Genomic DNA, 14,682 nt, shown 5'->3' on the forward strand with positions numbered 1-14,682 from the left:
ACGCCGCGTTTCTAAATGTTAGACTTAAGTTTTTCCTCAGTCTTTCTTTTTACCATTTCCAATACACATCACCCCACAAAGGGTTGCTTTAATTTTCTATTAACATATTTAAATAATTAACATAGTGCAGTGAACGACGTCAAATGAATTAAAGAGAGAGGAAAAGTTTGATAGTTTTTCACATTTTTTTTATTTTTGTATTTCATTTTAAACATTTATTGTAGAAGTTTTTTAAAGTTAACTTTTGCAAAGTTATTGATGGATTTTAAAGTTATTTTTTTACATAAAATTTTTTTAAAATATTTTTAATTATAGTTAATTACTAACGAATCACTCACTATTAAAATATTTATAGAAATTTACATTTTTATAGAAGCAAACCGTAAATTAAGCTCAATTTCGAAACGGTAAATTTTAATGACCCATTAACGGTAATATAATTGACAATATGTTGAGACAATAGACGCGACGGCCGGCAATCAATATTCAAATGGAAAACGTTTTCGAAAGTTGCGCCCGATTGGGAAAAGTCTTCGAATCGGAATGTAAACAGCGAATGAATGAGCGAAGAAGTAACGGTAAATTTCACATGTGGCAAATGACAATAGAAGTCGCCGACGCAGCTGCCACTGCCTCGGCCTCGGCCTCAGCTTCCGTCAGCGTCGCAGTCGCAGTTACCGCGGCGCATTAGCAGAAGATTTTCCACTAACAAAAATAATTGTGGATGCTGCTGGAAAAGCTCTGTTACTACACTGTTAACCGCTTAACAGTGAATGTTGCGCAGCAGCGACGTCAGCGTTATCGCTCATAAACGTCATTCAATGGCCATATCTTTATGGTTGCTACTGCTTCGGGGTGTTCGCATGTGTGTGTGTGTGTGGTGCAAGTGTGTGTTTGTCTGCCCAGCGAAGCGTTGCTAAATATGAAAACATAAAAATTAATGTTATATTTATAGTGTGGCAGCAAAAGTTGCGGCAGGAGGCGTTGCGGTCGCTGCAGGGCAGCAGCAACAACAACAAAGCATAACCAGAAAAATCAAAAGTAGTAACAGAAGCAAAAGAAATAGATACACTGAGAAAAATATTTGCAAGCCTTATTAATCAATTTGTGTTTTTTATATATTTATATAATATTTTCAATTAATAAATTTTTAAATTACAATATACATATGTTTGCTTCCTTGGGTATTTTTTTATACTTCTTTAATCAATTTTTTATAAATATATTTAATTAATAATATTTTTTGTATATAATATAATCAAATCTTCGAAAAACGTATATATTTTCTGTTTGTTTTTCCGCCCAATTTCAATTTTGAAATACATTTTTAACACATTTTCTTTACATGTAAATCGTTGTTTTTAGCATTTAGCTATGTAATAATCTATTTATTAACTCATTTTTAATGCTTTTGTTATTTGTATTAAATAATTTATGAAAACTATATTTTCTCCTCGTGCACCAGTAGCCGTAAGTCCTGGCCAAGTGTCGGCTGTTGGCTTTTGCTGGCTGGTATTTGTTGGTACTATATTTGCTTTGCCCGGCGGCAATTCGTTCGCTTCTGCTACTTTCCACTCACCCAACTATTTGTACTTATGCCACAGGCCACCGGGGGGAATCCAAGAGAGGTTAGTAGGAAATGGAAGAGGGAACCTCCGTTTATCCCTTTTGAATTTCAATAAGCAGAACAAAATATTTTCAACGATAAATCGCTAAAATAAATACATGTATGAATCGGGTAGTGGTTACTCGCTAATGAAAACGGGAAATCCATTTTAAATATAAACCCCACTATTTTACGGTAAGGATTCGATAAGCCTAATAATCTTAATAGGGAATTTTATTTATGTATTAAATATTTTTTATTTTAAATTTTAGCAAAAGAAAGAACGTAATTCCAAGTTTAATAGAGAATGAAAGAGTGTTTAATATGTATTTTTTCTACAATATTTACTGTGCCCCCCGGGCATTCTGCTGGTATTTGCGGCATGCATTGTGTGTGTTTTGGCCCACATACGTAGCATGCCCCCTCGGCAGCCGTGCGAAAAGGTTGTGGCCAACGTGGCGTATGATGAATTCAATTGTCTACCCAAGCATTTGCGGCCAGGCAGATCAGTTTAGAAAAGTTAGTTGATTACACAGGTTAGATGAGTGGGTTATGAAATCTGTGTTTTAAATAGCCATTGATAGGGAGATGAAATGTATCGATTTAACTTTATTAAAGTACAGCTTAACTGGAAGTTAAAAGCTACGTAGCTAGTAGCAAATATCTAAGGAAAACTCTAACTTGATTTCCTCTACTTTTGACCATTTTTTCCAAAAACTCTAAACGCTGATTGCAGCGTACTCAATTGGTCAACTTTAGTTGACCATTCGACGAGGAAACGGGCTGTTAGCAGCTGCTACCTACGTTTGCCAGGCCAGCATTTTTACTACTTTAAGCCCAAAAAAGCTGTGGCTGCCACATGGAGAACACAAAGAACTAACCAAGACCACAAACCAGCCGAAAAGCGACGACTTCCCTCACATTAGCAGTCGAATAATCATACGCCGCATTGTCCCGGGCCTAGTAACTTCCGGGACGAAGAGTCAAAGGAGGCATCTGTCACGGCATCTGTTGTGGATATTTGAATGGGCCGTCAACAGGGCCCATGGAAAAACGTTGGCATATCAGAGGAATGGGTTAGAGGAACTTTAAACTGCGGGCCTATCTCCAAAAAGAGAGAGGGAGAAAGGGGTTTTTTGAGTAAACGTGTGCGTCCTCGGATACAGATAGCAACCACTGCCAGGAACCAGGAGTCTGCTGCTGTCCCTCAACCACAACCTCGTGCTCATACTGCTTCTGTGTGCACGACTAAAATTTACCGCTAAGCATTTGCCAACAACGTGCGATTTTTCAAAGGACAAAGTGGATTTTTGGGAGACAGAGAAAATGGGGAAATGGGTCTGCGATGACACGCGACTGCTGGTCGGGATCATGGGGGTCATTGTAATCATAACGGTTGCTCTGCCCTCAAGAGGAGACTTTCTGGAACAGAACGAAAAAGTGCGCTGAAAAGGCGCCAAATTAGTCAAATCGTATAATGGCCATACAGGGTGCATGCTGAATAATATCTGCGTAATGTTATGTAAGCAATTGGAAATACACTTCCATTTCTTCCCAAAACCATTACCATTTTGTAAGCCCTATACTATTTCTATATATATAAACCCTCTTCCTTGGCAGACTAACAAAAGCAATCGACTGGAGCGGCTTTTCTTGATGTTTTCCTCTGAGACTGCGCTGCTGCTGCTCTGCAACTGCTCTGCTTTCCGCTGCTTTCGCTCAGCTTTTCCTCTGCTCTTGGTTGATGGACAAATGGCATCGCCAAGTGAGCAGCAACTAAGCAGCGACAGTTTTTATGATTTTTCGGTTTCATCCCGCATTTCCTTTTGTTTGTTTTGCAATTATTTCCCCTCACGGTAACAGCTGGTTTTTCCTGCTGGCTCTGTTATCCTTTTCTGGTGGTGTCTGCAAGTCTGGAATTATCATCCACAGTTGAACAGAGTATGCGCACCATTATCATCATCAGCCCTTCTATAAGTTGTCCTTGCCCATTCCCAAAGACCATAGACCAGTCAAAAGTTAGGGAAATAGACAAACAAACAAGCCAGCTAACTTATCACTTTCCATCTAATTGATATCAGTTGCTGATTCCCTTTCAGCGGCAAGTGGCCAAAAAGTTTCTGATCCCCCAGGGAGCTCGACCAAGTGTTGGCCAATGTAAATCCGCTTACTGCGAAGTGGACTCATAAATTATTGATTTGATTATGTCACCCGCGCTGGCCCGACACTTGGCCACTCGCCCACTCAGCTACTCAGTCAACCAGTCCAGTAGTCACTCACTTTCCGCAGGATGTTGCGGCAGCTGCTGTCCCTGCCTGGTATTTATAAAGGATCAACAAGCGATTATGTCCAGCCGGCACTTGACGGGCATGGAAAACGGGGCAGTTCGATAGCTTGGGAGCTTGGCAGCTGTGGGGTGAGAGGTGAAAAGTGAAGAGGTGACCTCAGGTCGCCAAACGAAAGTGCTACCGGATTAGTTGACATATCAATGTCATTTCTCCTTTGGCCATCGCTACTTTCGCCACCATCGCCATCTCCAATCTCCATCTGCCTTTGTATCTCAATCTGGTTTTGTATCTGGTCCAATGCGGAATGCATTATTGATGAGTGGATTCCGTTTTCAGCGCTCACCTTTTTGCTCTTGGCCATTTGCATGCATGCCGGATGCTCGCTGCTATTTATAGTCGCCGGTTAACTCGATTGCGGAGTCCTTGGCCGAAGACCGAAAAAAAGATTCAACCCATCGACCGCCCCCACCTGCGATGGCCTTGCCACATGTTTGGCATTTTCGTGCCGATTTCCATTTCCATGCTATTTTAAGATATCTTGGAGACGCAATAAAGGAGGAGTACTGACACTTTTAGAGGAGTTTGGAAATTATGTTATTCTTTGACCCCAATCTGGTTATCCGTATCCTTCTTTATTTTTTGCCGAATAATGTTAATTAATTAATGTTAATTAGCTAAAATTTTAAACATTTTTAGTTTTAAGAACCAAATTTCCACTAAAAAATCAATGAAGAGAAAGTGCAGGTTCCCTAGCTTTCAACTTTAAAAATAATAATCAATTCAAAATCAATAAAAAAGAGAGAGAGTCTCTTTAAAGAGTATTTTCATATTGGAAGTTCTTGCAAAATTCAACTTACCCTTTCACCTTTAGCTGCCGTTTCTTTGCGTGTCCAACGCGTGTTCTCCACTCTTGCCCCACATCCTTTTGCGTATCTGAAGAATCCTTTCCTGTTTATATGCCATTTGAGTGCTTGCCACGTTTGTCCGACAGATGGAGCTGAACGCATTCAAAGTGCCTCCGATTGATGCCACTCACAGATTTCCCATTGACCTTGGGCGTTGGATTTCCCCGCCCACCGCCGTTGACAAGCTTGTAATTAAAGCCTGTCGCTATGTGTGGTTAGTTGCTTGCATATTCTCCGTGTTATCTTAACCAGCTCAGCCACGCCCAAGCCGGAGATCTTGGCTGTCGCCCTGCCACAAATATTTTACCATACAGTGGGAGAACTAGTTTTTGTTTTAGTAATTTATGTAGTTAAATAGAATAACTAAAGGGATTTTTAAAAAATATTTACTAAAATAACAAGTAGTTCTCTTATTTATTTTTATTAATTTTAAAAATACAATTTTATTATTTAAATATTATATTCTTAGTGCTCTTCTCTTTTCAGAATGTGTTAATCATTCCACTTGGCGGACGTTTCGTCTTGGTTGTTTTGGGTCATTTGAGGGTCTTCCATTCAGCGGCTCCCCTATCCGTTAATTTTCCCCAGGCTCTTCTTGGCCCAACCCACTGCCCACTTCTATATCCTCCTCCGTTGTCGTCCATTTGTAGACATATTTGTTGTGCGGTCCGCCCACTTTGTCACTCCGGTTGTCCACCTCCTCCATCCAGGACGCATTTGGATGTTGGCTTTTATTTATTTGTTTGCCTTTTGTTGACAGCAATTTAAACGCTTCAATGGACCGCCGTCGCCACCCACCCCTTGGTCATCAACCCTCACACCCTCCGCACGTTAACCGTTAGAGCGCAAAAAGGGTTTCGCAAATAAGTTTCACCTCGTAAATTAATTTCTCTTGCTCTTGGTAAGCAGATACAATTTGTTGAAGTGTGTGAGTGGGAGTGTATAGGGTAGAAAAACCAATGGAAATGGTGAGACTCTGCACAAGACACGACCTCCGCCAAAGGTCAAAGGGATTTCGGAACTAATTAATTACCTTTCCATCCAAATTGCAGCAAAATAAAGTGCCAGCACATAAAATAGAGCAGCTAAATAACCGAAAAATGCAAATAAAACTCAACCAGAAATTGTTTTGTTGTTTTGCATTTCGATTATTTCATTTGATAATTTTATTTGTTTAATATGCAAATTGTTTCTTTTTTGGCCGGGGCTAATTCTCATTTGCGGATTACCAGAATGAGTGCGAAATTATTTAAATGGTTTTTCACATTCATTGGATGGGGGATTTAACCGATCATTGATTGGATATGGTTTAAGGCCCTTTGATTTATTATCGTAATGCAATTGTATAAATATTCATTAATTTACATTTAAATGCTTGTGCACTCAACATTTTAGCTTAAAATAGCTTAAGGGCTAAGAGTCCTTTGTTGGCCTTTAAATGTTTAAAAGTATAAACAAGAAATTGTTAGGTTTTGTACTTCCAGTAACCAGTTTATGTTTAGTTTCTACCATATTTCCCAGATAAGCTTTGTATCCTTTTCAGCCTGTTACTTTAGCCCAAGGCTGATTTTCCACCCTTTCCCATTCCCTTTCAAATTGAACAGCTTTCACTTCCCAGTTTCACACAAGCACTTCGGTAAGGTCGCTGCTCCTTTGCCTGTTTTTTGGTCCTTCCGGCACATTGCCGCGTTTATGTGATTCAATTTACTTCGATTAGGCATTCCGATTGGTGGGAGGAGCCGACAGATGCGCCTTGTCATGGCTGACAGATTTATATAAAGTCAAGGCGGGGAAGCGTTTGAAATTAAAATGGCTTTTGCTCATCAAGTTCCGTTCTGGAGCGATGAGCGCGAGAAGGAGATGATTCTCCCAGTGTGACAGATGCTCCTGGCATGTGTGAATGCCAGTTTGTGTGTGTGTGTGAGTGGGATATTTGGATATTGTATATTGCATATTAGGACGGGGCATTCCAGCAAACAGCCAAAAACTGTTTGATATCCGGTGGCGACGCCGGTTCCAACTTTTCCAACGTCGCTCTATCCGTCGTCCAGACAACACCACGTGCCCTCTAGGATTTGGTCTTCCTCTGCTTGGGATCCTCCATCCATGGCCTTCAGCTTTTCTCGTTCTCCAAGCTGTCACGTTCCCGTCTGATGGAAAACTGTCAACTTTATTGCTCATACACGGCAGGAAAACCTTTTAAAATGAAGGATTATATAATTTTTTAACATTTTTTAAAATAATAACATAAAAAATACATTAAAAGTTTTTAATAACTTTAAAAGTATTTACTTCCTTTATTTCTTTGTTCATAAAATTACTTTTAATTTAGTTTTATTACTTATTTTAGTGTACCGATTGTCTAGTCTGTCAATCTCCGTCACCACGTAGCCCAAAACTTCCGGGCAGCACATATTTTGACTCTGGCATATGGTGAATCGGGTTCCCCTGGCGTAAAATTTTCCGGGAGGCGCCTCCATCATGTGCATGACGGTGCACGTGCCACGTTTTGTGGGTGGTCGGAGGATAAAGCGAAGAGGCGGAGGCCGTTAAGCGCCCAAGCGAACAATTGAAAAATTAACAGTATTTATTTATGATGAACAACAAAAAGAGAGAGAAAGAGGCGTGCCAGATGAAGCTCATTCGCGAATCCACGCCCGAAAATTCCGCCTCCCCTTCACAGTCACTGCAGTGCAGTATATACCATCCTCCCACGCATTTTCCACCCACCCCTTTAACAGTTTCCCACCATTTCTCCACCCCGCTCCCCGTTCAGTGCGTGCTCGGCATGGAAAAGTGGCGAATAATGCCAAGGGCCAGAAAACGAAAACGGCCAGTTGCAACAATTTTTTAATTGGCGCGGAAATTGCTGATGGAATTGACGCTATGAAAGGCAATTTCGTAGTACAAGCTGCAAGGCCGTTGGCCAATTTGCTGCTGAATGCAAACGAGATGCTTCAAAAAGTGCGAAAGGGATAAGGAAAGGGTGATGTTTTTTGGTTCTCATTTTAAGATAACGAATGTAAAGTACCTTGGAAATTGATTATTATATAGCTTATTTATTTTAAACCTTAAATAATGATAGGAGAAAGAGAATAGGAGTTGATTCTTATCCATGTTTTGGAAAATATTTTTAAAAATTGATCTGACTTTTATTTGATGTCAATCCAAACTCTAAAAACGGACAAACTATAAGCTCAAAGGCAATTCTCCATTTCATTATTCAAGTTCCCTTGCAACATACCCAATAAGCCTGCAAATGAAATGGGGCCAGAAATTCGATTGATATCTCTTGTATAAAAATTGCCAAAATATTCAAGAAGCTAACTCCGATCGGAGGCCCCTCCTGAGCCATAAATTTAAAAGGTAAATGGAAATCAATGCAGAATTATAGCACATTAAAGCCATAAATAAGGTGGAAATTAAGGCGAACCCGATCGGTCGAATAGGAATGGGCAAATCGAGCTGGTCATTTATTTAATTTTTCGCACGATTTCAGCATTTGCCGTTTGCCATCCGGAAAAGGCCGCAGGCCAAGTGTAAGCGAGAAGAGGCTACATGGTCGAGGGCCAGACGGAGACAAAGAAAGTCTGGACGAGATAGAAACATCAGTTAAATGACCGCAAACGAAAGAAAAGGGAAGGGAAGGGGATGGCAAACTGAATGTGCGTACGTGCAAAGGGCATGAGGGTGAGGGGGTGGAAAATGGAAAAGTGGCAGCGTGTGAAGTGCCGGGCAAATAAAATGGGTGGAAGGAATATCAGAATAATATCAAGCAAGGGGTCACAACCCTAGGCGAATGCAAATAACGGCAAGGAATACCACCGATGGCAAAAGGTGAGGCACTTCGTGCAAATGAAATTACCCAAAGACCCAGAAACCGTACGAAAGATATACATAAAACAGAGTGCATGCCACATGAAATGTATGCAAATTTTAAGAATGCCTTCAAACAACTACTCGAATTTCAAAGAAAATATGACAAACACAAATTTGTTTGCCCCTTCTTCATTCTACAAAACAATACGAAATTGTAGCTAAGTGCCAAAATTTGGGGTGAGTTAACATAAGAAACACCAGCGAAAGAGATAGCAACATTAACAGTAGAGTCCACATTTCTCATCAGGGGTAACAATTGCAAAACAAACAAAAGGAAAACTCGCTGAAACCGAAAAATCATAAAAACTGTCGCTGCTTAGTTGCTGCTCCTTTGGCGATGCCATTTGTCCATCATCAAAAAGCAGTGAAAAAGCAGCGGCAAAGCAGAGCAAAGGCAGCGGAAAAGCAGAGAAAAATCAGAACAGTAGCAGCGCAGCAGCAGCGCAGTTAACGTCTCAGTAAGCAGAGAAAATTCTTGGTGAAAAATCTGCAGAAAAAAGCCGCTACTCTCGATTGCTTTTGTTGGCCTGCCAAAAAGAGCTGGGAAATATTGAATTAAAATTGTAGCTGGTCAGGGTGGAAAATGTTTCAATTTTCCATATGAAATTGCTTAGAATTGCTAATGTTTTAATATATTCTGTTTTCCGTTGCAGAATATGACTAATTTGGCGCCTTGTCAGTGTAGTTTTTTTCTGTTGGGGAAGTATACTTTCGAGAGAAGAGCCACCGTTATGATTACAATGACCCCCATGATCCCGACCAGCATCACATGTCCTTTACCCCCTCTCCCGAATATCTCTTTTGTCCTTTGAGCACTCCGCACGTTGTTGGCAAATGCTTAGCGGTAAATTTTAGTCCTGTTCACACAGAAGTAGAATGAGTTTTGGGGTTTTAGGTTGTGAGAGACAGTCAGCCGACCAGTCAACAGACCCATCTTCTGGCATAGGTTGCTATCTGTATGTGAGGACGAAAGGACTCAATCCTCTTACTCCACTTTCTCCCCTATTAGAGATGGACCCGCAGTTTAATGTTCTCAAACCCAAAATTGAATATCTGAGACTATTCTGGCTGACATGCCAACGTATTCCATTGGACCTTGTTTACGGCACATTCAAATATCCACAACAGATGCCAGGACAGGTTCCAGGACAATGCGGCGTATGATTACTGGGACTATTACTGTGGTGGGCTAAACTGCTTTGTGGTCTTAGTGCAGGATCTTTAAAGGCCAGGCACCACGTATCAGCTGTTATTTTAGCCCTCCTTCCTTCTTCTATTTCAGTATCCTTCGGAAGTTGCCCAATTGAGTGCGCTGCAATCACGAATCAGAGGTCATCAGCCATCAGTTGACGGAGGAGGCGGAGGCAGAATCGGGGACTTAGATATGGAAGTAGCAATAAGCGATTGCCGGAACAAATGTCGCTGACGGGGATCCACCCCGCCTTTTCCGATTGGCCGAAAAAGTGTTGACAATGTCATTTCTCAGTGGACCCGTGGACTTGGGCTTCCAGCCAGAGGCATCTGCTGTTCTATGGTCGTGCTCATTTTTCAGGCAGTTTTGATTAATGGTCAGGCGGTTTGAGCCGGCGGCGACTTTTTTATTTGGCAATTATGTTGTTTAGACCTCGCAACAGATTTCGCACCTCGAACATTTTTCATGCACCGAAACTTGGATACGCCCACTCTTCGGACTTTGATTCCATGTTTCTGGGGTTGTCACTGGCATGCGCCGTCATTAATTCTCCCATGGCCCCCATCCTCTTGTCTATCTCCGAAGTTACTGTCCTATAGCCGCTTTCATTTTTCAAAACGGATTTTGGCTTTTTCCGACATTTGACAAGTGTTTTCGACTTGCGGCATAAGGTGTCACAAGCCATGGACAGATTTGAGGTTGACTTCGATGGGCAGGAAGCACTTCTCAGCGATTTCCGGAGGGGCGGAACTTTATGCAAATGTAAGTCGTTTAAAGGCGAACAGAAAATTATCTACGCGACTTTTTCATATGCTTGAATATACCAGTGTGATTCACAAAGATATTTACTAATTTTATGAAAATGTTTTCTTTTATTTATTTTTTCCTTTTTTGTGGTATAATGCAGTACTATACTTTATCTATTACCACATATGACACCCTTCTGTAAAGATATTATCTTTTAATGTATATTTCTGAGTAAAATTCCTGAAACTAATGGACTCCTAACCGACAGTACACAACGGTTATTTGCAATACCAACTGACAATTCGATAAACTTGTACACGTGGCTCTCCAACCCCCAACCAACCCCTCAACACATGTACACCCCTTAAATTTCCAAGGTAATTAGCCGAATTAAATGAAGCGAAAGACTCGATACTGTGGGATGCACAGTAAAACATATAATCTAGGCCAGACAATGGTCAAGAGTGATACGATCAAATAAGTTCAGACAATACGCTTCGATGTCCATTGGGTGCCATTGTGGGGCAGGGGACTTTTGATATTAGGCGATAGGAAAGTCCAAAAACGACGACGGCCAAGGACTTCCGAAAAGTTCCTATAGATTCCAAGATCATAAGTACGATCCGAAGTATTATGCATTACAGCGTTCCTTCGAATCGTGTAGATCTGTGTGAGAAACAGGAAGGCCGGAAACGCGATGGCAAATAGATTAAAACCCAAGACAAATCTCACTCCAAACTGAAGTCCCAAATCGTATGTACCAGGTTTCATAAACTCGTAGTAAAGAACTACATTCATTGAAAGCATATCTAAGAAATAAATATCGTTCCTGTTGGCATATTTGATATTATGGTAGAAGGCCAATCCGCTGCCAAAGGCTGCCCAAAATGAGAACCACATGAAATACCGCTGGTTATTATATCCCACGCAGTTGCCCACAAAGTTGCAATGGTGGTCACGTTTCAGAATACACACCCGGCAGACCTTGCAGTGCCAGGATCTCGGCGGTACAGTCTTTTGGCATACTTCACAGAAGTGCCACAGGTGCTCCTCCCCCTCTTGCGGTACCATCATTTCTGGTGGCAATGTGTCCACCGAGCTCACGGTCTTGTAGCAAGCTATCAAGTTTCCGAAGATGTTGTATGCAATGGCAGTGCCCACCAGAAAATACACCGTCTGTCCGAAAATTCCAAAAAATTTGGGCACTACGTAGAACACGCCAAAAACGTAAAAGAACAGGGTCATCAAAACGTTTAGAGACACGCCTATGATATCAGCCCAAGATTTGAAAGTTGTAATAACACGGCCTGGAATGCTGGATCTTGTCTTCTGTTCCGGTGAATCCATAATAGTAAAAAAAAGTATAATTTTTGTGTATTGTAAGAAACTTTCTGATTATTATTTCAAAGTTTTTAATACTTTAAAATCATTCCTTTCAAATCTCAATCTTGAAATACCACCTTTTTCATTTCAACTAGTAAAGGTCAAATATCAACATTTTCTGATATCCTTCATAGCTCATTAGGTGCCATTGTGGGGAAATAAGTTTTCAGCCTTGGTAACGGGAAATGTAAGGACCTCGCTGGCCCATGATAAGCTTATAGTCATAAGTTGCGATCAATCTAGTAACTAGAGTTAAAGCATAAAATCTGAATTTGGTAAGCCAACATGAAGCCAGGCATTAAGCCGGCAAAATATTGATCATGAGATGAGGAATCAGGATTCAGGTATTTCCGTTTTCTTTTTCAATTTGTAAATCAGTTATACAAACTGCTTCTGGATCCACTGGGCTCCATCATTGGGAAGAGGACTTGCTACCGTTGGGGAGAGGAATACCCAGAACCTTCGTTTTCCCAGGACAATGTCAAAGTTTCGCCGCCAGCCGACATCGTAGCTCCGGTCCAGCATCATATAGCAAGAACTGTTCCTATGGACCATCACCATTTGAAAGACAAACATTAGCAGGGGAACCATGAAAAGGAAAAAGTTCAATTTAACCAAGGTGGCGATCAAGATCTTCCAGTTTAAATCAGGATCTTGTGAGTAATCTTGTCCAACTACTAAAATAGGCTCAGCAACAATAAAGGCATTGTTTTTCCAGGACAACATGACATTATACACGAGGGCCACTCCACAACCGAAGGTCAGATGAAACAAGAAGGCCAGGAAGTATCGCTGGTTATTATGGCCAATGCAGTTGCCCGTGATGATGCAGTGATGATCTCGCTTCAGAATGCAGGTGTTGCACAACCTGCAGTGCCAGGACCTAGGTGGCACAAACTTTTGGCAGGTGGGACAATAGTGCCACAGGTGAGCTTCACCAGGCTCCGGTAGCTGTCGTTTCAGGGACAAACTCTCAACCGATGTATTGCTCTCAAAGGCTAGCCACCAATTTCCCAATATATTAAAGACAATATAGATTCCCAGCAACCAGTTTAACTTGTGCCATATGCCCTGGGTATCGGCTAACATCGGCAAAACGTACCACAATTCGTAGACGAAGATAACTCCAATCAGAAAGAGAATAAAAATTGCCCAAATATGATGAACGTAGAACACGAATTTCTCACGATGCCTTTGCAACCACTGTAGGATCCCGGCCTCGGCTTGAAAGCACTTCCTGCGAGTCCAGCAGCAGGCTGCTCTTAATGGCAACAGGAATCTAAATATGAAACTGAGAAAAAACTTCATTTTAAACATATACAATTTTTTAAATTTAATGGACCTAAGATGCTTAAACTGCCTTGATTTGGAAATGTGTATCTAACTGGCTTAATCGCATCACTCAGTGAATTGGAAAAAAATCTGTCATTGAATGTGGCCTTTGGGGGGAGGTATAAAATTCAATTTCTTTTCATTTTTAAGCGGATTAATGTGAAATTACATTTTATAATTGCCGGCGTCGTAGATTTTTCAAGCTTATAAAACGAAATTATAAAAAGCATATAAGTGAGAGAATGATGGAGAAAATGAATGTTTATGCCTTTGTTATATTTGGAAAAAACATAAATTTAAAAGAATATAAAAGAAAATATTAGATATTTTATTAGTAAGAAAGATCATATTAGAATCTCTTAACTTATAAACGGTGGTTTTACGTACTTACGAACTACTGTAAAAACTACAATTTGTTAGTGAAACAAGCCCCTCAAGGGCTTCTTCAGTGGATTAAATAGATGACAGACATTTTCTGTCCTTCTTGGAACTAGCAGGCTCTGCATATTTTATAATTTCTGAAACAAGCTTAAAGTTTTTCATATATTCGCTACATTTACCATCCTGAAATAGCCCAGAAGCAAGGTTACACGAAACGGAACACACACTAGGCGGAACCTTGCTCAAAAATGTAAGCTTATATGCAGAAAATAAATTGGTACAAAAAACAATGGAGTGAACGGGCAACATCAACATGGGCGAAATATGGTGTTTTTGCAGCAGCTGTATGTTATGTAAACAAAGAGCTGAATAAAAACATAAAAACAACGGGGGAATGCATATCAAAAATATGGGAAACAGCTGGCTCTGAAAGTCGACTTCATCGGCCGCATCGACCGCAAAATGGCAGCTGTCAGCCAGGTTTAGACCACAGAAACGAGAGTGTTGTCTATTTCGCATAAATTTTTATGAATTATTAATATGAACTAAGCATTTTGAATGGGGCCAGGTCAGGCAGAGGTAGGGCGAGTGACAGTGGCAGTGGAAAGGTGAAGAGAAGTCGCGGTTTTTCATTTTAAGTTTGCGGCGAGCACACCTATAGGAATAGGGGGTTTTCTACTTTCCTCTTTTTTTTGTATTTGTTAGCAGTAGAGTAGAGTGTGCTTTTCGTTTGCATAAAATATGTACGAGGGCTGGGCGGGACTTTCCTCACTTCGTGGCTAAATGTGTTTGCCGTCTTTGGCCTAGACCGGAAGCAAACAAACAGCCATTTTGTGCTCTACCATTCGGCGCTGCCATTTCCGGCAGCCACTCTTGGTGCCGTCGATGTGTTTGTCAGTCAACCTGTGGCTTGACTTTCTCCCACCCTCGTTTCGCTTTCTCTTTGACTTTGTCTGTGTGTGTGTGTGT

The 14,682-nt window shown here is 40.9% G+C and overlaps 2 protein-coding genes across 2 annotated transcripts; both read right to left on the reverse strand.

The window, feature by feature from the left end:
- Positions 1-11,032: 11,032 nt before the first annotated feature.
- Positions 11,033-11,952, reverse strand: LOC108113517 (probable palmitoyltransferase ZDHHC24). The gene has a single exon (XM_017224109.2). The coding sequence runs from the start codon at positions 11,860-11,862 to the stop codon at positions 11,101-11,103; it is 762 nt and encodes a 253-aa protein (XP_017079598.2). The 5' UTR covers positions 11,863-11,952; the 3' UTR covers positions 11,033-11,100.
- Positions 11,953-12,216: 264 nt separating this feature from the next.
- Positions 12,217-13,500, reverse strand: LOC108113516 (probable palmitoyltransferase ZDHHC24). Its single transcript, XM_017224108.2, has one exon. The coding sequence runs from the start codon at positions 13,315-13,317 to the stop codon at positions 12,379-12,381; it is 939 nt and encodes a 312-aa protein (XP_017079597.2). The 5' UTR covers positions 13,318-13,500; the 3' UTR covers positions 12,217-12,378.
- Positions 13,501-14,682: the final 1,182 nt, after the last annotated feature.

Source organism: Drosophila eugracilis, unplaced genomic scaffold (assembly GCF_018153835.1).
Source record: "Drosophila eugracilis isolate 14026-0451.02 unplaced genomic scaffold, ASM1815383v1 contig_367, whole genome shotgun sequence".
Classification (NCBI taxonomy): Eukaryota; Metazoa; Arthropoda; class Insecta; order Diptera; family Drosophilidae; genus Drosophila; species Drosophila eugracilis.